Source organism: Phyllosticta citriasiana (assembly GCF_038021145.1).
Source record: "Phyllosticta citriasiana strain CBS 120426 chromosome Unknown IWZ02scaffold_10, whole genome shotgun sequence".
Taxonomy (NCBI): domain Eukaryota; kingdom Fungi; phylum Ascomycota; class Dothideomycetes; order Botryosphaeriales; family Phyllostictaceae; genus Phyllosticta; species Phyllosticta citriasiana.
The window spans coordinates 596,109-617,419 of record NW_027117287.1 but is presented as its reverse complement, the minus strand read 5'-3'; the positions used below and the strand labels follow the sequence as shown (position 1 = coordinate 617,419).

Sequence of the window (21,311 nt, the reverse complement as noted above, 5' to 3'; positions counted from 1 at the left end):
TGCCCTAAGGCTTGGGTGGATGGCTGGCTTGCATAGGCGGATGGATGGAAGGAAGGAAGGAAGGAAGGAAGGAAGGACGGATGGAAGGGTGGAAGGGGTGGTTCATTCGCTTGAGCTGGTGAGCGGGTATGCTGGTGACGGATGTGTTGCAGGGAAGGCTGTTTCTGCGAGCTTGCTGCCAGATTCGCAAGCAAGCAACATGAGAAGTGCCGAAGGCGTCGGAACCGAACGAGAAGAGGGCGCGGGAGCAAATGCCAAAATAAAGTGAGCACTCTCAATTGGTCGAGAATGTCACTCGCTTCGAGGCCCGAGCCGTAGACCAGGTCAGGGAGAAGAGCTAAATTCTAGTCAGGAGGAGTAAGCATAATCTTTTACGACTTAACCCGGTATCGGTCGTGCGGTGTACGCTTTTGTCCCTGCCTATTGACTTTGTCCGTGTCCGTTCTTCATGCGTTCGGGTTACAGCCAAATCATCAGGACAGACCAAACCCCGGTTGCATCTTCAGACGCGGGAATGATACTGCGAATCCGACTTTCCTCTCTTTATTCGTAGTCGTGTTCGTACATTTATTCAACTGCCGTAGCATTCGAGATTGGCTTGGAAGGGTCTAAGAAACATCCAACACCGTTGCGTAATTGGTTGCCGACGTAAAGGCTGCTGCAACGCACGTGGCGCCTGTGTCTTGTGCCGCCGGCTGCGCCGCTGGAGAAGATGGGGAGACAAAGTCTCTGTTTTGTAATCGTGTTTGTACGAACTTCGAAGATTCCCTTTGCGTTTCCGTTCTCTATCTGCCCGCTGTAGAGGAGAGACTAAATCCGTTTCTGGATCCAGGGACAAATTGTTGCTTGATGCCACACGCAAGTCGCGACGCCTACAAAAAGCAACGAAGCAAATTAGGAACATCCCGCCGCATCAACAGGCAAGTGATAGGAGCATTCATAGCTTTTGTGCAAGCTCACTGTTTCCGTGCATGTTAGGTTTTGTAATCGAGTCCAGATCTAGTGCATTCTAGAGCGGGATGAAAGATCTATGTAGCGCGCATTGCTTCAGCGAGTTTTGTTTGATGTCCCTAATCTGGACCTCTCGTACTCGAGGCGCTTGGCCAATCAGCATGTCGGGAGCTCGAGGCGCCGCTGTAGTTCCCGTCCTTAGATATGTATAGACAGCCGGAAACCCGAATGCGAGCACGCGAGGTCGCCGCATTAGCAGTCGAGAAGGGCTGTGGAATGGTTGCGGATCTTGTCGTGAACATCGCTTTTTGAACACCAAGCTTTCTAACCATACCACTTCTCGGCTTCTGGCTCGTCGCAACAAACTCGTCATTACCGGTGCAGATGACGAATATGGACGGCTGATAATCGAGAAACTCCTTCAGCAACTTCCACCTTGCTCCATAATACTGGTAGCGGACAAGTCGACTGCGATCCTGGACGTCTTCGCGGCTCGAGGTTGTGTTGTGCATTGCTGCGGCGCCAGTAGCCGAGAAGATGAATTAGCTGTCGCTTTTGCCGGCGGTCACTCTCTCCTGCTTATTCCCGACTCCAGCGGATCCCGAGTAGAGAAACAGCTTGGTGCCATTTCGGCAGCCGTCATGGCCGACATAGAGCACCCCATCTTCATTTCCATCATAGGCCCTGGACGATATTCACCCTCCGCAACTGTCGCCCGAGAGTCGAAGGCCATAGAGCATAGGCTCCAGAGCGAAGCGCTACACTGGACGATTCTGCGCGACTCGCAATATTCCGAGGCCATCAGCGACGCCGCAGGTCCGCGTGCCCTGGATATGAGAACGTGCGTGTGCAACATCGGGGAAGGTCGGGTTGGATTTGTCTGCCGAGAGGATAGCACGGCATGTACGGCCGCGGTTTTGAAGGATCCTGAGCCGCATCGACAGCGCATATACCATCTCACTGGGTCGGAGCTGCTGAGCATACGAGAAGCCTTGGACATGATAGAAGATCTGGAAAGACTTGAGAGTGGCGCCATAAGCTACCCAAAGGTCTCGGCTTTGGCCGATTTCTTGGAGACATTCGGCATTCCACGCCAAAGAGATTTGCCCGGGTCTGAATACCGCGGTCTTTCCAATATTGCAGACTTGGTTTCACTAGGCCGAGCGTGCAGGTTGGGAGAGACGGCCATGACGACTGGTGACGTTGAATCCCTCATCGGACATGCAAAGCATACGAAAGGTGTTCTGGTGTCGTCGTTCTTGGAGAAATGACTTTCCGTGGAGCATAAAGGACCTCGAGGAGGATCTTGCCTGGAGTTGCACATGATTGGGACTAGCACCAAGGAGATTGGTACATGTCATCAAACAGCCTGGAAAGAAGGGAAACGTTTGGGGTTCCAACTTCCACATGTCCTTTCGAGCAATGGCATCGTTCATTGAAATCGATTCCGTGGAGGTGAAAACGAGCTCCCGGCGCCACTAATATGCCGATCATTTGCAGGAGAAAGACTTGAAGGCTGTCAATGCAAATGTCATCGTTAAGACGAGGCAAAGGAAGCCTCCAGACGTTGTAGACTTTCAAAGCAACATTGACATTTCGTTCATCTTCCTCACCTAAGTCGTGCCCCTCGCCCCAGCTGGAGCACCCTCCCGTCGTCTCCGCAAGGCGTTGCCCATGGCATCTCTCACGACCCGATCACTCCTGATGCTGTTCTGGACGAGCCAGTCTTTTACCTTTCCTCTCAAGTCGACTTTGCCATCTTCGCTTGTAAAAGGCATGGTCTCCAGGGTCAGCAACGCTTGCGCATCTCGATCTGCAAGGGCGGTAATTTGACTCAGGCGATCAAGCTGCTGTTGCTGCGCCTTTTGGGTATCTTGTGCCTCGCGCCCAGGATCCGAGAAGACAGGTGCAATTTGCGTCATGGCGATAAACAACGAAATAATGAACCGGCGCGCAATCGTCCGCAGTTGGAATGGTAGCAGTGGTGGATGGAGCTTGAACATGGCGAACAATGGATTAATGACCTTTGAAATCATAAAAGAGAATTCGGGACGTGTAATGGTGTGCGCTTCAAAGACAACCATTGCCGCGGTCGAGAGATATCTCCACTGTGTTGCGTCAGTGTGTCCCCTGTGTTGCCCTGCAGATTGAATTACGTAGCGGCCCCACTGCAAGTATCCAAGCATGCCTAGAACGACCATAATTGCGCCTCCAGCAACGTAGGGAGCAACAGCACGCTGCGCGCCATGAAAGATAAAGTCGCGAATGGTGACACACTGCTTCCACTCGAGTATTTCGGGACCGAATCGATCGTAGGCAAAGCGTTTCGCAGGATCAACCAACGTGTCTCGGGCAAGCTTGAGGTAAACGTAGTAGGCCTCGGCGGCTGGGCGAGCCTTTTCGGATGTGACTTTGTCGGGATGGTGCAAGACAGTTCTGACAGGGTCAATTCTGCAACTCAGGTCTGTTAGTGACGACTCACAGCCTCCGAAATCTGGATTGTATGATTCTCTCGCTCGCATCAACAGGGACGCCAAGAGCCTGGTAGAAATCCGAAGCTCTTTGAAGCTCCCAGTCCGACTCATAGATGCTGTAAAGCATGTAGGTAACGATGACGCCGCTGTGTATGATCTTCCGATGTCTGATCCATCTAGGCGAACCGGGCGGCGGTTTAGGATCCCCGGCGCGAATAAAGAGGATGTAGAGGAAATTCTGAATCCAATTGACCACCTATTCCCAAGAGTCAGTTACATTCTATTCTGGATAGTGGGAACAAAACAATTTACCTTGGGCAAAAAAGCCCAGGCGACATAAGACAGGAGCTGGGACTCGCTCCAGTTGGCCATGTCGACTCGAAACAGTGAGCAGCTCCAAAGCGTTGCTCAATGTTGTGTCGCAGGTGGACGGGGAGCTCAAAGGGCTCAGGTTGCGTTGCGGGTGGACACTTGACGCGACTGGAATGCAGCTTGGGCCATCTCACACCGCCCTGGCGCGCCGGGCAGAAAAGTTATCCAGACAACCATCACTGAACGCCTGTCTTCGTCCCAGCAAGCAATTGAACCGCTGCGACAATGTCCACCGAGCGGGCGCCCGAGACCAAGCCGCGGAAGCACAAGGACAAGTCAGAAAAGAAGAGCAAAAAGCGCCAACGCGAAGAAGACCAAACCGCCGAGTCGTCCTCCGCCGCCGCACAGAGGTCGCCCAAGAAGAAGCGCACCGTCGAGGATGCTCCTCCCACCACAGAAGTCACTCCGGCCGTGAAACCACGAGTGCAAGCGAAACGACCCGAATCCGACTCCGCATTCTACCAACAAACGTCCTCGCTCTACGTGCCGCTCGCATCAATCGGCCAGGCCTACCCTCTCGACGCCCTCTGCGCCGAGCACCTCTCTCCGCTCCTCCTCACATACTACCCTCCGTTCAAGGGCGTGGTGCTCTGCTACAACAACCCGCGCGTCTCCGAAGCGCCGCTCTCCCAAACACCGCGCCCCATCCTCGCGCGCTCCATCGACGAGTACGCCGTCTCCTTTGTCTGGGTCACCGCCGACTTCATCGTGCTGCGCCCGCAAAAGGGCATCTGGATCGAGGGCTTCGTCAACCTGCAAAACGAAAGCCATCTGGGTCTCGTCTGCTGGAACCTCTTCTCCGCGAGCATCGACCGCAGGAGACTGCCTGAGGACTGGGCGTGGGTCGAGGCCGGAGCTGCCGAGGGCGACGATGTGAATGGCAACCAGGGTCATTTTGTGGATGGCTCGGGGAAAAAGATTGACGGCGTGATTAAGTTCCGCATTCGCGACTTTGAGACGAGCCCGAGCACGGACGCCGATAGGGGATTCATTACCATCGAGGGTAGCTTGCTGCCCGAGGATAAGGAGGCGGAGCTGGATGAGCTGGAGCAGCAGAAGCTGGCACAGAGACAGGCAAATAGACGCGGCAAGACTCGGGCGCGAGCACAGGGGAGGTAGAGGGGAAGATTCGGCATCGTTTCGATTTTTGCAAGAGCAACATGAGACGGGTAAAAAGTTCAACGTTTACACAATTTCTGGCAGCGGCGTCAACGTGGGTCACGGCGTCTTGGTGGATATCCATTTGAGTCAAGGAGATCAAATCAAGTGTTGTAGAAGCCTGACCTAGGCAATGGAAGAGGTACTTGAAAACAAGAAAACCTGAAATTTTCATGCAAAAAATCAGCCGTACGCTTTGAACCACATGAACGCCAGTGGCCAGCTCGCCCTGAGCCACGCCAGAAAAATCCACCGGGTATCTATGCCTGCCATCATACGCTTCGGTTGTCCCAGATCAGCTCCAAATCTGCACTTTCGTCACCCTTCCACACCTTCCCCGCGTCGCACCTCTCTGCAACCGCGCTCCTGAGATCCGTTCCCAGCCCAGCTGGCCCACTCGCCACCACCTGACAGCGGCCGCCTTGCGCCGCCGCTCTATCCACAAATGCACCCAGGACGTCGCGCGAGCTAGGGTGATGGTCCGCCAGCCACTCGACCGAGAAGTTTGCTTGCGGTGCCAGCACCTCCTCGACTTTCCGTGACAATGCCTGCGACGAAGCCTCGGTGCTTTTCTGCGCGTCACGAGTGACAAAAATCTTGATACGCAATCCCGGTACGTAGCCCTCCTTCATCGCTGCCTTGAGCTCCAGTAGCTCGGGCGCGATCCACGCGACGTTGGCTGCCTTGCGCACGATCCAGACCAGATCAATCGTCTTTGCGTTGCCAATGGCGGCAGTGGCGACAGGCAGCGTGAATGAGATACCCGTGCCGCCGGCGATGGCGAGCATGTTGTCGACCTCCCCGTCCTCGTGCAGAACCTTTTCGCCATATGGTCCAGTGAGAATGACTGGTGTCGTCTGCTCCAAAGCTTCCCTTTGGACTTCCCGCGCTTTGCCCTTTTCATAGTCTTTTCCGTTGTCGAGAGACGAAGCTTTTGAGCTGGAGCCGGATGCGATTTCGAACTTTTCCGCAAGCTCGGCCAAGCGTCTCGTCTCGCCCTTTTCGGCGCGGATGATGTAGGTGTGTTGGGGAAGCGCCGGGTGCGGTGCGGGAACAGAAGAGGGCGTCATTGGATGCGATTGCCAGATGCTAAGGGCCGGGAAGCACAGGTAAAAGTGTTGGCCTGGCTGCCATGCCTCGTGGTTGTGGACAAAGTCAAGTCGTATCACGGTCGTGTCGCCATCTTGGAAGAGCTGGAGATTACTTTGGGCACACCGGAAGCCGAGACCTACGTTAATAGATTAGCAAACGCTGGAGATAATGTGGCATGTAGTGGGTGCCAGACCCTTGTTTCCGTCCTTGTAGCCCATGTGTATCATCAAGACACGTGCCAGACGGAGACCACGGTCCAGGAACATAATGCCGATGCTCGCAATCATCCAGCATGCAAGCTTCGTCCAGTGGCCCCAGCAAGCTCCAAGGTAAAGTGCAGCCACGATGTAGTGCGTCTTTCTGAAAAATTCGTATCCGGTCCAATTGATGACTCGCTTCATAGAGAAGATGTAAAGATACGTGATAAAGAGCATTGCAACCACGCCGAAAATGATATACTGCTGGGCCATGAATGACCCGTATGTCGAGGGCTGAGGCTGGTAGAGCTTGCCCTCGACAATGGTCCAGCCCAGAGTGTGCAGAAACGACTGGATGAAAATGATGCGGCCCGTCCATCGGTGGAGGAACATGAAGTGTTGATATGGGATCCCGGTGAGCAGGGAAAGGATGCTCTCGCGCGTAGCCAGTCCGATGGTCAGAGGCGTGAGGGCGTAGGCAAAGGCGCCAACGCGGTCAGCAAAACCACCGAGTCCGGAGCGCGTGTTGTAGACGCCAGGGCTTCCTTTGACTGGAGTGACCCATGTCTTGTAGACTATGCCAACGAGGCTGCAGAATATTAGTGACTGCGTTTCATAGGGTGGAAAGTCCACTTACGAGAATATCAAGAGATAGACCAGCATGACCGCCAGCACCAATACCTGCAGCCGAGAAACTCGACCAAAGACATTTCTCAAGGTCTCCGGGAGCAGCCACTTTCGCAGTCCGACCACTGTAGTCCTATACAGACGGTAAACGCTGTTTTGGGGAGATTTGGAGGCCTCGAGATCCCGCTTCTCAGAGTGGAAGCGGTCTCTCTGTCTTCGCGGCCTCAAAAGCCGGTAGAAGAGAAAGCCAAACAGGATGCCTCCAATGACTGCCCAGAGAATGAAGGTGTAGAGCATTGACACGTCCATCATCCAGTACACGGCATCCAGGTAGGCACAAGTACCCTCGCCACTGGTACACGGAAGGGCTCTGTCGGCATATCCCCAATGGTGCTCCTTGGTTGTGGCATCGCCCATGTCTTGAATGTGGCGTTTTTGGAAAGCCATGTTTGCTGCTTCTTGGGGACAGCGTCTCTGTGTTGGATGAGAGGACTGGGGGTCAATGGCAGTGAGAAGGGAAGATTGTGTATGTGCTGAGGTGTCGATTATATACCAACAACGATCAGAGGCCACAAAAATCGAAAGACCATGTTGAAAAGGGAAAGAAGGATGGATTGATCTATACGATAGACGCGGAACTCGACATCATCTCGGGTGGAGTAGACCAAAACAGCCAGTGAACGCCCCAATTTGCTCATGTTTCGTGTTGTAAGAGATAGCGGGCAGCTCATAGGTCTTTTTCTTCGGCAGTGGGCTCATGAGCGCCGAATAAAGCATGATGACAGGTGCCAAGTGCCGACGACAGCGGAGAAAGGAGGGTGAAGGTCGCGGAGCCTTGGCAGGAAACTTGCTCAAACGCTCTCAAATGGGGCGGCCAAAGCAGGGTGCACGGAGAACTCTGCCGCTTGCGACGCGAGCTGAGGGCAGAGAACAGAGTGCAGAGTGGGTCCGTTCAGTCCGCAAGGCCGAGACCGACGACTGGACCTGACGGGAACGCGGGACGGGAGGAAGCCCTTGGCCAGGCGGTGCCCAAGGCGGTCAACTTCGCGCCAAATTCTGCTGGACTCTCGTAGCCGCCGTCGCGCCTCACGGACCCGTCTTTTTTCCAACCTCGACCTTCCCCTCCTTCTGCAGCCATGAGGCTCAAATTGACCGTCAAGAGGCACAGGCTACCCTCTATCGATCTCCTATGGGCAATTACCGACGACAAATCCAAAAAAGCATCCACCGTCGCCGCCTTGCTTGAAGACGTCAATGCCGTTATTCCACTCGAGACCGAAGACTGGGGTCTGGATGACTACGTCGTCGAGCTTGGTGATTTTGAAGCACTGCACTTTCAGAATATCGCCGCCATCTTCAGCAATGACGACCACGTAACGCAAGTCTTTCCTTGTCTGCATTCACACCCTACTAACTGCCAGAAGCATTCGTCCTCTCTCTACCGTCGACCGCCGCGTCCGTTACCTCACCGGCCGTGACCAAATCAATGCCGCAGGTCAGCACCTACTCGATGGTCTCCCCTTTGGCAAGCCCGATCTGCGCAAACCTGACCGCCCTCCCGTGAACATTCCTCCACCCAAGAACCCGTTGCCTCTTGATCCTGGCCCGGCACTTCTCGAAGGTCGTCGGCGTGAGGAGTATTCGAGCCATGACAACGAGCAGCCCCTTTCAAGACTACGGCCTCCAAAAAAACGGCGCAGGCTTATGCCCAGGCCAGACAAGTGCGTCCACTTCGACAACGATCAAGGACTTCCGGGCAATGAAGCGAACAATGAGCAAGCGCTGGTTGCGTTGCTTTCGGATGCCGATACCGAGGAAGAATTTCAACCTGGAGAGACTGCGAGAGAAGAGTCTGACTCTGATTCAACGTCGGATAACGAATCGATAACATCACACTCTGATGTAGACGACGATCAAGTTGCGCCTCAAGCAACATCACCTCTTTCCGCTGATTCATCTTCAGATGGGAGCGACTCCGATTCTGAAAGTTCGTCGGACGAGTCATCAAATGATGAGAGCGATTCAAATGCCCCTACAAAACAAGACCAACCTTCTTCTTCCAGTACTTCTTCAAGCGATGAAATCTCTTCTGACTCGGAGCCGGAACAAGCTTCGTCCAAACCCAAAGCAAACCCTTTTCAGCTAAAAGCCGATACCCTCGGCGCCAGAGCTATTGGTGGTAGCAAGAACTATGGCTATTCAAGAAACAGCAAGCGTACAGTCAATGACGGGTCTGAGTTTGTTCCAGACTCATTACGCGAGTCGAATTCTGGCCATGGTATTCACGCGCCACCTGGTGGAGGAATGCAGAAAACCCAGACTCGCAATCGCCGTCGCAGGGACCAAAAACTCCTCAGGAGACTCCAAGGTGACGGCGTACTCCCCCCCACGGCAACACTGGCAACTTTGCGCGAATTCCAAAGCTACACTGATGTCAGCTTCCGCCCCACTGTTGACCAGGACTCTGTTCCGCTGGCAGAGGACGCCATAGAATGGGAAGCTGCGAGAAACGCTGAAGATGGGAACTACGCTGACGTGGATGCCAACGCTATTGCAGACCTTGAAAGGAATGCGGCGCAGTCTGAAAATGAAGTCGACAACGAGGCATCTGCAAATAGCGGCAAAGGTCAAAATGTTCAATTAGAGCGACTCCGAAGGAAGCTTCTCGGAGATTTGGAGTCCATGGATGTGGATCAGTCGCAGCCTGCTAGTTCCACCACGACTTCGACTGTCGCAGACGCAACACCAGGAAAACCAGCTGGCTTGAAGTCTAGGCGTGCCAGGATTGATATAGCAAGCACCCGCCGGCACTTGTTCTCCGCTCTCGGAGTTCGTGCGCCCCGGGACAAGGAGGAGGAAGACAAGCTAAGGGAGTCGTACAAGCAAGCGTCCGCCCCTAGAAAGGTCAAGGAACCGCAACCTGAGCCGGAAGTCGAGGAAGATGAACAAGACACGCCTGACCCCACGTCAGATTCATACAAGGCCAAGTTGGAAGTGACTGCGTTCGAGTGCACCAATCCTGACAATGTGGAGCAAATCAGCGCCCCGCCCTACCCATTCGAACAGCGTTGGGATCCGGCCCTCTTGAAGTACTGTGACGATGACCGCGTGGATCGGGCGGAAGGGCCAAGGGGAAAGAAGCGCAAGAGGAAGAATAAACGTCAAAGTGAAACATACGGAGACGAAGCAGCAGAGAACGAGGTCTCCTTGAACTATGACGAGGAACAGGGAGACGGGGCTGCCGAATCTCAACTTCTTCAGGAAGAGCATGATGCAAACGAGACGGAAGATCTGCCTCTCCCGCCGGCGGATCTGACGACACTCAAGGGTCTCGAGAAAGATGACGTTGTTCCGGGTACAGTCATTGTCTACCAACGCATGGAATTTTCCGCGGAAACGGGTTGGACGCCGAGCCTGGTCCAACGCACTGCTGAAGTCATTGATGGAGATGACTTTGGTGTTCGGCTTTTGCTTGCCAAGCGCGACCGGGCACAGAAAGAAGTCCAGTATGACTGGAAGGGCAAGCGCCTCTACGAGAAATTTGAAATGGAGCATGATGACGAGGAAGACCCGAATGTCGTCGAATGTCCTCTTATGGAACTCATCGACCCCAAGGTGGTTCGGGCTGCTCCTCATACCTCCAGTGCCGATGCCACCGAAGGCATCTCTGTGGATAATGTGAAGGAAGCTTCTCAGGATGAGGTTCTTGACGAAGGCTCCGCCACGGGAGGTAGGAGCAAAGGCATTGAAGCCAACGGTGACGAGTAGAATTGGGCGGCTGAACTCTGAATAGGCCTCGGTGGACGACTCGGATCGGCTGTTGGGGTAATATCTCAGCTCGGGAAATTCTTCTACAGACAGTAGTTGGCAGTGTATAAAACACGGAGTAAAATAAACAGCATCAAGTTTGCTCTCTTCCACATGCTGAGCTGGCTTATCCTAGTGACAGTATGTAGTTGTGGAAGAAGAAATACAAGGCAGAGCACTACATATTGGAACCTCACCAACAGCACAGCTTGACATAACACTCAAGGAATGAACACGAAGTTTGCGTTCTACTGGTGCCCTGGATGATTCACAGGGTTGCATGTAGTAGCAACAGCAAACATGACGCACCCTAGTGTCTGCCAAGCGCAAGTCGAGGTCGATCATGGACGATAGCGGAAAAGCCAGCAGCTCGGCCTTACATCAACATCGCTACTTCGTGACGCTCGCCAATACCCACGCCCACCTCTCAAAAGCTGCAGTAGAAGTGAAAAAAAAAAAAAAAAAAAAAAAAAGATGGCGTCCTCACCGGCGCCCTCTTCACCTCCTTCCTCCTTCTTCAACGTCCTCCACGTCCACATCCACCACTCCACCACCCCTCCACCACCTCGACATGGACGACACATCCTCAATCACGCCACTATGCCGTCAAAGCTCAACCTCAACACGCATGACGTCGCCGCCCTCCTCCTCCTCCATCCTCCCGCTGCTCTACGTCTCGCACACGCTCTCGACATGGAACAGCCGGACGTTCGAATTCGGCGCCGTGCTCTTCCTCGCCACACTATTCCCGGGCACGCTGGCGCCGGCCTCCGCGTACGCGCTCGTGCGCGCCGGCGCCGCGTTCCTGCTCGCGGGCAAGATTGGCGCGTGGGTTGACGTGTGGGATCGGCTCAGGGCGCTGCGGTGGAGCATCGTGGCTCAGCGCGTTGCCGTGGCGGCGGGGTGTATTGGATTTTTGGTGATGGGGAGGATGAAAGGTTCGGAGGATGTTGGGGAGAGGGAGGAGGAAGGGAAAGAGGCGTCGTGGAGGTGGTGGGCCATGACGGCACTTTTTGCGGGGAATGTTGCGCTTGCTTGCGTCGAGAGGTTGGGGATTATGGGGAACTTGGTCGTGGTGGAGAGGGATTGGGTATGGTGTTTTTTTGCCCTTGCGATGAGGAGACCCTGGATTTATACATCTGGCTGACAGGTTGGTTTGGGCAGGTCATCGTCATTGCGGAGGAGACGGGAGCTTTCCGCGAAGGTATGCCTCCTCTTGCTACGCTTATTTTTCATTGTACTAACATGGAGTAGACCTAAATGCTGTGATGCGCCGGATTGATCTCACCTCGAAGCTCCTCGCTCCGCTCTTTGTATCCCTCGTTGACGGGTACTCCTCTACTGCAGCCATCTGGGTCGTCTTCTGGCAAAATGCCCTCTCTGTTGTCGTCGAGTACTTCACCATAGCTAAAGTAAGCCATCCAATGCCGCCAGATCCAATCGAAATCATTCTCACCAAGACCAGGTATACTACCGCGTGCCCGGCCTCCAAGAACCTAAAACAGCACCTACCTCTGAACAAGAAGCCACCCATCCGAGCGAGCCATCCATCCAACCGTCATACTTCAGCACGCTGCTACACCCATGGCTTACCTACATACGCAACACAGCCTTCTTAGCCTCGCTCTCCCACAGCCTGCTCTACCTGACCGTCCTCAGCACCGGCGTCCAAATGCAAACCTACCTGCTAACCCTAACCTACACGCCGCTCTCCGTGTCGCTCATGCGCCTGGCCGCCGTCGCGACCGAGCTGATTGCAACGTGCGCCGCGCCGCTGCTCATGCGGCGCATCAGCGCCCTGCGCGCCGGGCTCTGGTTCGTCAACGAACAACTCTTCTGCGTGGTGGGCAGCGTCGCGCTCTACATCGCCGTCCTCACGTCGCCCGCTTTCGCCTCCTCGAACCCGCTCAGCGCGCAAAAAGCAGCCGGCGCCAGCCTCATCGCTGGCGTAACGCTCTCGCGCCTCGGACTATGGGGCTTCGACCTATCCGTGCAGTACCTGATCCAAGAGGAAGTGCCGGCGGCGAGCCGGGGCGCGTTTTCGTCGGCGGAGATGGCGTTGCAGAATCTGTTTGAGTTGCTGTCGTTTGCGCTGACGGTTGTGTTTCCCCGGCCTGACCAGTTTGTGTGGCCCGTTTTGATGAGTGCGGTTGCTGTGGCTGTGGCGGCGGCTTGCTTTGCTGCATTTGTGCGCATGCGGAGGGGCCATTTGTTGCATGCGAGTCGCTGTGTTAAGGGGAGGCAGAGGTATGCCGCTGTTCCGCAGACAGAGGGCGGAGGTGCTTAGGGTGTTGCGTAGCTGTACCTGGGAAGTTGGTACTTCCTGGTCTACACCGACAAGTGATTTTGTCTGTACATATTCTTTCCCGAAAACAATTCCCAATCACTATCATTTGTTCAGCTGTTTTTGTCACTCACGTCAGAAAGTGCTCATCAATCATGGTTGACTTTGCTTTGGCTTGCTATATATGTGCTTGAGTACCTGCCTAGACGCTCTGCTGCTCTGTCACGCATCGCCGCTAGCAGCGACGGGTATCTTTCTAGTGAGACGTCCACGACTGGTGAAATGACGAGAGGTCTGTAAGTACCAGGTAGAAATACAACCCGATGCTACCCACCGACATTCGCAATTGGTGACCGCGCCACTGCGGCCCTGACTGTGTAGACCAGGCTGGTTAGTAGCAGTCAACCAACGCCTGCCTGCCTCGTTGTCCAATTTGATCGCAGAAGCAGGCCCAAACCCCAGGGTCGTGAACTTTTCTCGCCTGCACTCCAGGCTTCCATTCGGAAGTCTTGCGAATCCTCGAATCCATGCCCCAAGCGCCGCGACGTCTGATGTTCATGCCTTCAATTTCTTCACGGTCCCGAGAGCAAGTACTCAATGGCTCCCTGTACGCTGCCCCCACTGCGCCTCAACGCCTGCACATTGCGCTCAAACTCGTAGAATCCCATTTCGTTCAATTGCCTCAGCTGCTCCGCGTACCGCTCCTCTGGCGGTCTGTTATCCGGCGGGCTAAGCGGAGTGTCAAATCCGCCTCCGGCACCGCCAAACAGACCTGCGAACGGGTTGGCGCCAGCACCTGCACCCGCTGCCGCCGCATCGTTGCCGTCGGCCCCACTGTTGGGGTTGGCTCCCGGAAAGCCGCCACCCACGAGTTGCATGGCAGCACGCATGGCCTCGGGATTCGCCATCATGTTTTGCATCATGTTCTGAAAAGCGTTTGAATTGGGAGCAGAACCGGCAGTCGGGTTCGTTGCGTCACCCATGGGGCCACCAAAGAGGCCGGCAAACGGATTTTGTGGTGGGTTCTGTGAGGTTTGACCGCGGCTCTCGGTCTGGTTCTGGTTGTCGCCTGCATTGGGAGGTTGTGTTGCAGGGGGGCCGAAAAGTGCCGCAAAGGGGTTTGCTTGAGGGTTGGCGCCAGCGGGAGGAGCGCCGAAGAGGGAGAACATAGGGTTCGCTTGAGGGTTGGTGCCTTGAGCTCCAGGGTTGTTACCACCGGCCGCAGTGTCACTTGGATTGTTGTTCTGCTGCTGCGTCTGGGGAGTCGTGTTCGTCACGCCGGGCGCCGGAAACGAGTTGCCTCCCTCTCCGCCAGCGCCTCCAAGCCCGCGCAATTCTCTCGTCATTCGGAGCTGTGCCCGGATGATTTCAGGGTCGGTCATGATGCGCCGGAAGGCAGGGTTCTCCAACATTTGAAGCATGGCGGGATTGTCGCGAAACATGGGGCTGTTGCGCATTTGCTGTAGGACTATCGGGTTGTTTAGAGCCTCGGTCATCAGCTGCAGCGTGTTGGGATCTTCCAGGCGCCGGAGGATCTGGTCGGTGTCGGGAGGAGCACCCATCTGGTGTGAGGTTAGCTGATTTCAATACGATGCGTCTTCGGGAAGGCTGTGACACATACACCGCCATCTGGACCAAAGGCGTTTGCACCAGGCAGGCCCATGAGGCCAGCATAACGCGCACCAGTCAAGCCGGCCAGAGGATCATGGCCAGTTCCTGTGGCGATGTTTGTCGGGACGTTGCTCGGCTGGCCTGCGCCAGGAACAGTGGCGCTCGAGCCTTGGCTGCTCGGATTCTGGCGAGCATTGCTAGCAGCGCTCTTCACCATGTGTATAGTATGGCCATCCTTGATCTTGGTGCGATCGAGTGTATCATGGTCCTTGAGCACACGTCCAGAGTAGATTAAGCGCTGGCGGTCGGCAGGTGTGTCGGCGTATTCGGAGGTGGACAGCTTGGCCTTGAGGTCGCCGATGGTGGTGCTGCGCGGCAAAGTCAAGGTGAACTTGACTTCGTTGGAAGACTTGACATTGAAGGTGACTTGCTCCTCGGTGCCGGCGGCGTCGTCGGCCATGGTTGGGAGTTGGAGGTTTTTTGGGTCGATGGGATGGGCGTTGACGTGGGCAGATGAAGTGGGGTGGGGGGAAGCAGAAGCTGGTCCTTTCCGGTCGATCGGCAGACTGGCTGGTTGCCTAGATGGTGGAGAAGAATGCGGAGAAAGACTTGAGTTGACGATATGACCAAGGCGCAGAAGAAGATGGGGAGCCGTAGGAACGCAGAGGTCGATGGAGGATGGGGAAGAGGAACGGGCGAGCGCGACTGGAGGGAGCAGCAGAGTCAAGGTGCACTGAGCTCAGACAGAGCGTTTGGCCTCTTGGCACGATTACATCACCAAATCGGGGGACGGGAGCTTCTTCTGGACCTTACCTGTAGTCTGTGACGAGCCGCACTGGGCTTGAAACTCCATCACCGCGGACCGAGTGCGACTGCAACCTCTGGGCCAGGGTACTTGGATTCCGCCGTCTTCCTACTGTAGTGCTGGCCAAACTCTACCATATTCTGCCGGTCAACCTGCGGTATACTGAACATCGGTGGCCAACCAATCATCACGACTCGCGTACCTCGGTATGCCGTTCTTTGCGGGGCGGCCGCCTTGGATATTGCGGGCGATAACAATATAATCGCTTGAGGTGCACCCATCTTTTCCCACATCAAACCAAGCCTTTGATTCAACGACAATGCGTGCAATTCAGGTCGCCAAGTACGTCAAGGTATGAAGCCCCTCACCGCTTGTTCCAAAAAAGCCCGCCATCTTTCTCACTGTTCATCGCATTTAGGACCCCTCAGAACTGCGTGTGTCAGAAATTCCGGAGCCAGTGCCCAATCCTGATGAATACCTGATCGAAGTCCGCAGCTTTAGCTGCAATTTTTTCGACATTCTGCAAATCCAGGGCAAGTATCAGTTCCAGCCGCCTTTTCCGTGGACCGCTGGCGTCGAAATGGCCGGCGTTGTGCTCCGCACTCCAACTGCTCCAAAGGGCGGTGCTCCTAAATTCAAAGAAGGAGATCGCGTCTTTGGGGGGAAACAAGGCGCCTTTGCTGAGCAAGTGGCCGTTGTCGAAGATCAACTGTTTCCTATGCCCCAAAGCTGGAGTTTTGCCGAAGCAGCAGGCCTGTGGGTCACCGCCCCTACAAGCTACGTCGGTCTCGTTCTACGTGGAGAGATTAAGAAGGGGGATTATGTCCTTGTTCATGCGGCGGCTGGTGGTGTTGGCCTTGCAGCGGTGCAAGTCGCCAAAGCCTTTGGGGCCACCGTCATTGCAACCGCTGGATCCCCTCGCAAGTTGGAGGTGGCCAAGTCCTTTGGCGCTGACTATGCCCTGGACTACCGACAAAATGATTGGCCAGAGCAGGTGAAGAAGTTGACTCCCAAGGGAAGAGGCGTTGACATTGTGTACGACTCAGTGGGTCTCATTGAAAAGTCGACAAAGTGCATTGCATGGAACGGGCGGATTCTTGTCATTGGTTTCGCAGGTGGCATTATCGAGAAGATCCCGGCCAATCGACTCCTTCTCAAGAATTGCAGCGTTGTTGGAGTGTTTTGGGGAGGCATCGTTTCGCGCGACCCCCAGATTGGCGTCGACACGTGGAACGGGATCTTTGACTTGATTGCGGCTGGAAAGTTTAGGGAAACAGCCTTCACAGACAAGGTGTACAACGGTTTTGAGAGCGTTGCGGATGCACTCGGTGACTTGGGACGAAGGGAAACTTGGGGCAAGGTGGTAGTGAATTTGGATCAGGAAGGCAAGAGCAGGATTTGAGACTGAGATTGGAAAAGCGGTCAATTGGAAACCATGACTTGCCAGAAAGGAGCAAAGTAATGAAGGCTTTAAGAACTTTGGTTCAGACCTGAGTGACGAACCGGTCATGCCAGTCAGAAGTTGAAGGCGTCCGGGTATATAAGCAAGTAGTTGGGGCACTCCCGTCAACAACTGGACATCACCCACTCGCGCAGGCACAGATCATCCGCTCGGACCTCATCCGTACCGGAGTTTATCCGCTGGTGCCGGCGACTCGCTCCAAGGCCGCCGCCTCCATCTTTCAAGCTCCATAACCTCCCAACACATCGCCACCTCTCTCTCCCCGCTGTCATTCGCGCACGATCGCCAATCAAAGTCGAATACGGCCTCCTCAAACCTCATCTCGACAGCTTTGTGCCGCTTGTCCCCGCCTGAACTGAGCTCCTCCGAGGACAGCTCGCGTCGCAGTCCGGCACGCGTCCGTTTCATTCTTCCGCTGGAACCTTTTGGTCCAACATGGATTACGAATACCCCGACAATGGCATGTACGAGGATGACCAGGAGGATCACATCACCGCTGAGGATTGCTGGCAAGTCATCGCGGCCTTTTTCGCGGAAAAGGGTCTCGTGTCGCAGCAAATAGACTCCTACGATGAATTTGTCAGAAACGTCTTGCCAGAGGTGGTGAACAGGATGGGTAAGGTTACCATGGATCACCAACCTCCTGTCGAAGAGGGCGACCCGGATCCAATCCTCAAGCGGCGGTACGAGGTCACCTTTGGCACGGTCAGAATGGCACGTCCCTCACTCACGGACAACGGCGTTACAAGAGACTTGTATCCGCATGAGGCCCGCCTCCGAAACCTTACATACTCCTCGGCCATGATTAGCGAAATAACAACAAAGACTTTGTCAGCTCGCGAAAGGCCGCTTGCGACTGGCGAGATGGACGAAGACGAGCCCACTGGAGCTACGGAACTTGTATGGGAGACTGAGCAAGAGGGAGAGAGTGAAATGGTCTTTTTTGGAAAACTACCCGTCATGCTCAAGTCGTACGTTTGCGGCCTTCGCAACTTGACGGACGAGCAGCTCTACGCCCACAACGAGTGCCCATATGACCAGGGCGGCTACTTCGTCATCAACGGTAGTGAAAAGGTGCTCATTGCTCAGGAGAGAAGTGCCGCCAACATCGTCCAAGTCTTCAGGAAAAGGCTAAGTGCCACTCCATGGATCGCCGAGATTCGAAGTGCAGTAGAGAAGGGCTCCCGCCTGTTGTCCTCAATGACTCTTAAGCTCTCCGAAAAGGCCCAAATGCAAAAAGAGGGCATGGGCAACACTCTTTATGGCACTCTCCCTTACGTCAAGTCGGATGTCCCCGTCGTGCTCATCTTCCGCGCTCTTGGTGTCGTCTCGGATGAAGACGTCATCAACCACATTTGTTTTGACAAGAATGATACCGAGATGCTCGAGGCGATCAAGCCGTCGATCGAGGAGGCTGTCCTCATTCAGGACAAGAACCATGCCCTCGACTGGATTGGAAGACGTGCGAGTGCCCCTGGAAGCGGTGCCACCAAGCGCGACCGCATTAAGCACGCTCGCGACATTATCCAAAAGGAATTCCTGCCTCACATTTCGCAGGCTGAGGGAAGCGAGACCAAAAAGTCCTTCTTCCTTGGCTACATGATCTACCGCCTCCTGCAATGCCACCTTGGACGTCGGGACGAAGACGACAGGGACCACTTTGGAAAGAAGCGTCTTGACTTGGCCGGGCCTCTGCTGGCGAATCTGTTCCGCTCTCTCTTCATGAAGTTGCACCGTGATGTTTTCAACTACTTGAAGAAGTGTGTGGAGGCCGGCAAGTCATTCTCGGTCCTATCTGCAGTCAAGCAGGGCACCATTACAAACGGTCTCAAGTACTCTCTCGCTACCGGTAACTGGGGCGATCAAAAGAAGGCGGCATCCAGCAAGGCCGGTGTCTCTCAGGTGCTCAACAGGTACACCTACTCGTCTACACTTTCCCATCTGCGGCGAACAAACACACCCATTGGTCGTGACGGCAAACTTGCAAAGCCACGTCAGTTGCACAACACGCACTGGGGCTTGGTCTGCCCAGCAGAAACGCCGGAAGGTCAGGCTTGTGGTTTGGTCAAGAACCTATCGCTTATGTGCAACGTCACCGTCGGCAGCGATGTCACCCCCATCACAGACTTCATGACGCAGCGAAATATGGAGTTGCTGGAAGAGTACGATCCCAACGTCTCTCCGCACGCAACCAAGATTTTCGTCAACGGTGTCTGGGTAGGTGTTCACCGTGATGCGACGCAGCTCGTCTCTCTCGTCAAAGGACTCCGCCGAGATGGTACCGTCTCGCCAGAGATGAGCTTGATTCGAGATGTACGTGACCGCGAGTTCAAGATCTTCACCGATGCTGGTAGAGTGACTCGCCCGCTTTTCATCATTGACGACGATCCAAACAGCCCCAACAAGGGCAATCTCGTTCTCAATCGAGAGCACATCAACAAGCTCGAAGACGACGCGGATATTGATGTGTCCGGCCTATCGGATGAAGAGCGCGAGCAGGCCAGATACGGCTGGACAGGTCTGTTGAGGAGTGGCGTTGTGGAATACATGGATGCCGAGGAAGAAGAGACGGCAATGATTGTCATGACTCCTGACGACCTTCGAGCACATCTACGAAGTCGCCAGGGCATCCACGAGGTGGCTGCAGATGATGCCGTTAAAGACCCGCATGAACGTGTGGTGCCATCACCGAGCCCGTCGATCAAATTCTTCACCCATTGCGAGATTCATCCTAGCATGATTCTTGGCATTTGTGCCAGTATCATTCCTTTCCCAGACCACAACCAGGTATGTACTCTTTTTGACCTACTTCAACAGCGCTAACTCCTACTTCTTGTAGTCGCCCCGTAACACTTACCAATCTGCCATGGGTAAGCAAGCCATGGGCGTTTGCCTCACCAACTATGACCTGCGCATGGACACCATGGTCAATGTGCTCTATTACCCTCAGAAACCTCTTGCAACGACTCGGTCCATGGAATACCTCAAGTTCCGTGAGCTTCCCGCCGGACAAAACGCCATTGTGGCGATTGCCTGTTACTCCGGTTATAATCAGGAAGATTCCGTCATCATGAACCAGAGCAGCATCGATCGTGGTCTGTTCCGCAGTCTCTTCTACCGGTCTTACACCGACCAGGAGAAGAAGGTCGGAATGGCGATTGTTGAACAGTTTGAGAAGCCGATGCGTAGCGATACCATGCGGTTGAAGCACGGCACATATGACAAGCTTGATGACGACGGCGTTGTCGCCCCTGGCGTCCGTGTTTCTGGTGAAGACATCATTATTGGAAAGACGGCTCCCATCGCCCCTGATGCCGAGGAGCTTGGCCAGCGTACCAAGATGCACATCAAGCGCGACGTTTCAACGCCTCTCCGCAGTACTGAGAACGGTATCGTTGACCAAGTGCTCCTCACTACCAACAGTGAAGGACTCAAGTTTGTCAAGGTCCGTACCAGGACTACCAAGGTCCCTCAGATTGGTGATAAGTTTGCCTCGCGTCACGGACAAAAGGGTACGATTGGTATTACCTACCGTCATGAAGACATGCCTTTCACGAGAGATGGTCTTACTCCGGACCTCATCATAAACCCACACGCCATTCCTTCCCGTATGACCATCGCTCACTTGATCGAGTGTCTCCTCTCCAAGGTAGGCGCTCTTAAAGGTCAAGAAGGAGACGCCACGCCCTTCACCGACGTGACCGTTACGAGCGTGTCAAATCTTCTCAAGGGCCATGGATTTCAGAGCCGCGGCTTTGAAGTCATGTACAACGGACACACTGGTAAGAAGCTTGCTGCCCAAGTCTTCTTGGGTCCTACATACTACCAACGTCTTCGCCATATGGTCGACGACAAGATCCACGCCCGTGCGCGCGGTCCTGTGCAGATCTTGACTCGTCAACCCGTCGAAGGTCGTGCCAGAGACGGTGGTCTGCGTTTTGGAGAGATGGAGCGCGATTGCATGATCTCACATGGTGCGAGTGCGTTCTTAAAGGAGCGTCTGTTTGAGGTTTCTGACGCTTACCGCGTTCATATTTGCGAGCTCTGCGGTCTTATGACTCCCATCGCGTAAGGCTTCCCGCCCACATTTCCCACTGTTTTGCAACTGGCTAACAATTGAACAGAAACCTGAAGAAGAATCAGTTCGAGTGCCGCTCGTGCAAGAACAAGACCAAGATTGCTCAGATTTACATCCCCTACGCGGCAAAGCTGCTTTTCCAAGAGCTGGCAGCCATGAACATTGCCGCGAGGATGTACACAGACAGGAGCGGTTACTCTGTCAGAACTTGAGCCCAAAATGACTGGCGGAGTCTTTTTGGTTGAACGCAAACATGGCACCCCGGAGTCGGCTCCACTGACCCGGGATTGCAGACTTGCTGCTTGAAATCGGATTAGTCAGAGCGGGCCGCGATATTGAAAGCCGCTGGTTTTTCTCAATACCGTCCTCCCGAGCTTCGCTGGACTTCTCCGC

General features: G+C 54.7%; 9 protein-coding genes across 9 annotated transcripts; 6 read left to right on the top strand and 3 right to left on the bottom strand.

Moving 5' to 3' along the window:
• Window positions 1–1,112: 1,112 nt before the first annotated feature.
• Window positions 1,113–2,222, top strand: IWZ02DRAFT_434980 (uncharacterized protein; the record flags this gene model as incomplete). Its single annotated transcript, XM_066766409.1, has 2 exons — window positions 1,113–1,136; window positions 1,164–2,222. 2 exons carry the CDS (start codon window positions 1,113–1,115, stop codon window positions 2,220–2,222), a joined length of 1,083 nt encoding a protein of 360 aa, XP_066620780.1.
• Window positions 2,223–2,393: 171 nt separating this feature from the next.
• IWZ02DRAFT_37498 (membrane associated DnaJ chaperone-like protein) lies at window positions 2,394–3,869 on the bottom strand. Its single transcript, XM_066764793.1, has 3 exons — window positions 3,738–3,869; window positions 3,434–3,681; window positions 2,394–3,387 (listed from the first exon to the last, which is right to left on the bottom strand). The coding sequence occupies exons 1-3, from the start codon at window positions 3,795–3,797 to the stop codon at window positions 2,565–2,567; spliced, it is 1,131 nt and encodes a 376-aa protein (XP_066620779.1). The 5' UTR covers window positions 3,798–3,869; the 3' UTR covers window positions 2,394–2,564.
• Window positions 3,870–3,885: 16 nt separating this feature from the next.
• On the top strand, window positions 3,886–5,062 carry IWZ02DRAFT_457130 (uncharacterized protein). The gene has a single exon (XM_066767926.1). The coding sequence runs from the start codon at window positions 4,023–4,025 to the stop codon at window positions 4,914–4,916; it is 894 nt and encodes a 297-aa protein (XP_066620778.1). The 5' UTR covers window positions 3,886–4,022; the 3' UTR covers window positions 4,917–5,062.
• A 165-nt stretch (window positions 5,063–5,227) lies between these two features.
• On the bottom strand, window positions 5,228–7,318 carry IWZ02DRAFT_381775 (ferric-chelate reductase-like protein; the record flags this gene model as incomplete). Its single annotated transcript, XM_066765184.1, has 4 exons — window positions 5,228–5,828; window positions 5,919–6,183; window positions 6,241–6,833; window positions 6,882–7,318. The coding sequence occupies 4 exons, from the start codon at window positions 7,316–7,318 to the stop codon at window positions 5,228–5,230; spliced, it is 1,896 nt and encodes a 631-aa protein (XP_066620777.1).
• Window positions 7,319–7,970: 652 nt separating this feature from the next.
• On the top strand, window positions 7,971–10,984 carry IWZ02DRAFT_457125 (uncharacterized protein). Its single transcript, XM_066767925.1, has 2 exons — window positions 7,971–8,249; window positions 8,296–10,984. Exons 1-2 carry the CDS (start codon window positions 8,008–8,010, stop codon window positions 10,637–10,639), a joined length of 2,586 nt encoding a protein of 861 aa, XP_066620776.1. The 5' UTR covers window positions 7,971–8,007; the 3' UTR covers window positions 10,640–10,984.
• Window positions 10,985–11,138: 154 nt separating this feature from the next.
• IWZ02DRAFT_457124 (Ferroporti-1) lies at window positions 11,139–13,081 on the top strand. Its single transcript, XM_066767924.1, has 4 exons — window positions 11,139–11,768; window positions 11,843–11,882; window positions 11,933–12,090; window positions 12,144–13,081. Exons 1-4 carry the CDS (start codon window positions 11,250–11,252, stop codon window positions 12,963–12,965), a joined length of 1,539 nt encoding a protein of 512 aa, XP_066620775.1. The 5' UTR covers window positions 11,139–11,249; the 3' UTR covers window positions 12,966–13,081.
• Window positions 13,082–13,115: 34 nt separating this feature from the next.
• IWZ02DRAFT_457122 (deubiquitination-protection protein dph1) lies at window positions 13,116–15,407 on the bottom strand. Its single transcript, XM_066767923.1, has 2 exons — window positions 14,584–15,407; window positions 13,116–14,524 (listed from the first exon to the last, which is right to left on the bottom strand). The coding sequence occupies exons 1-2, from the start codon at window positions 15,031–15,033 to the stop codon at window positions 13,535–13,537; spliced, it is 1,440 nt and encodes a 479-aa protein (XP_066620774.1). The 5' UTR covers window positions 15,034–15,407; the 3' UTR covers window positions 13,116–13,534.
• Window positions 15,408–15,697: 290 nt separating this feature from the next.
• On the top strand, window positions 15,698–16,780 carry IWZ02DRAFT_381182 (quinone oxidoreductase; the record flags this gene model as incomplete). Its single annotated transcript, XM_066765154.1, has 2 exons — window positions 15,698–15,730; window positions 15,797–16,780. 2 exons carry the CDS (start codon window positions 15,698–15,700, stop codon window positions 16,778–16,780), a joined length of 1,017 nt encoding a protein of 338 aa, XP_066620773.1.
• Window positions 16,781–17,028: 248 nt separating this feature from the next.
• On the top strand, window positions 17,029–21,226 carry IWZ02DRAFT_37332 (DNA-directed RNA polymerase II subunit RPB2). Its single transcript, XM_066764695.1, has 3 exons — window positions 17,029–19,627; window positions 19,680–20,908; window positions 20,965–21,226. The coding sequence occupies exons 1-3, from the start codon at window positions 17,276–17,278 to the stop codon at window positions 21,128–21,130; spliced, it is 3,747 nt and encodes a 1,248-aa protein (XP_066620772.1). The 5' UTR covers window positions 17,029–17,275; the 3' UTR covers window positions 21,131–21,226.
• The last annotated feature ends 85 nt before the right edge of the window (window positions 21,227–21,311 follow it).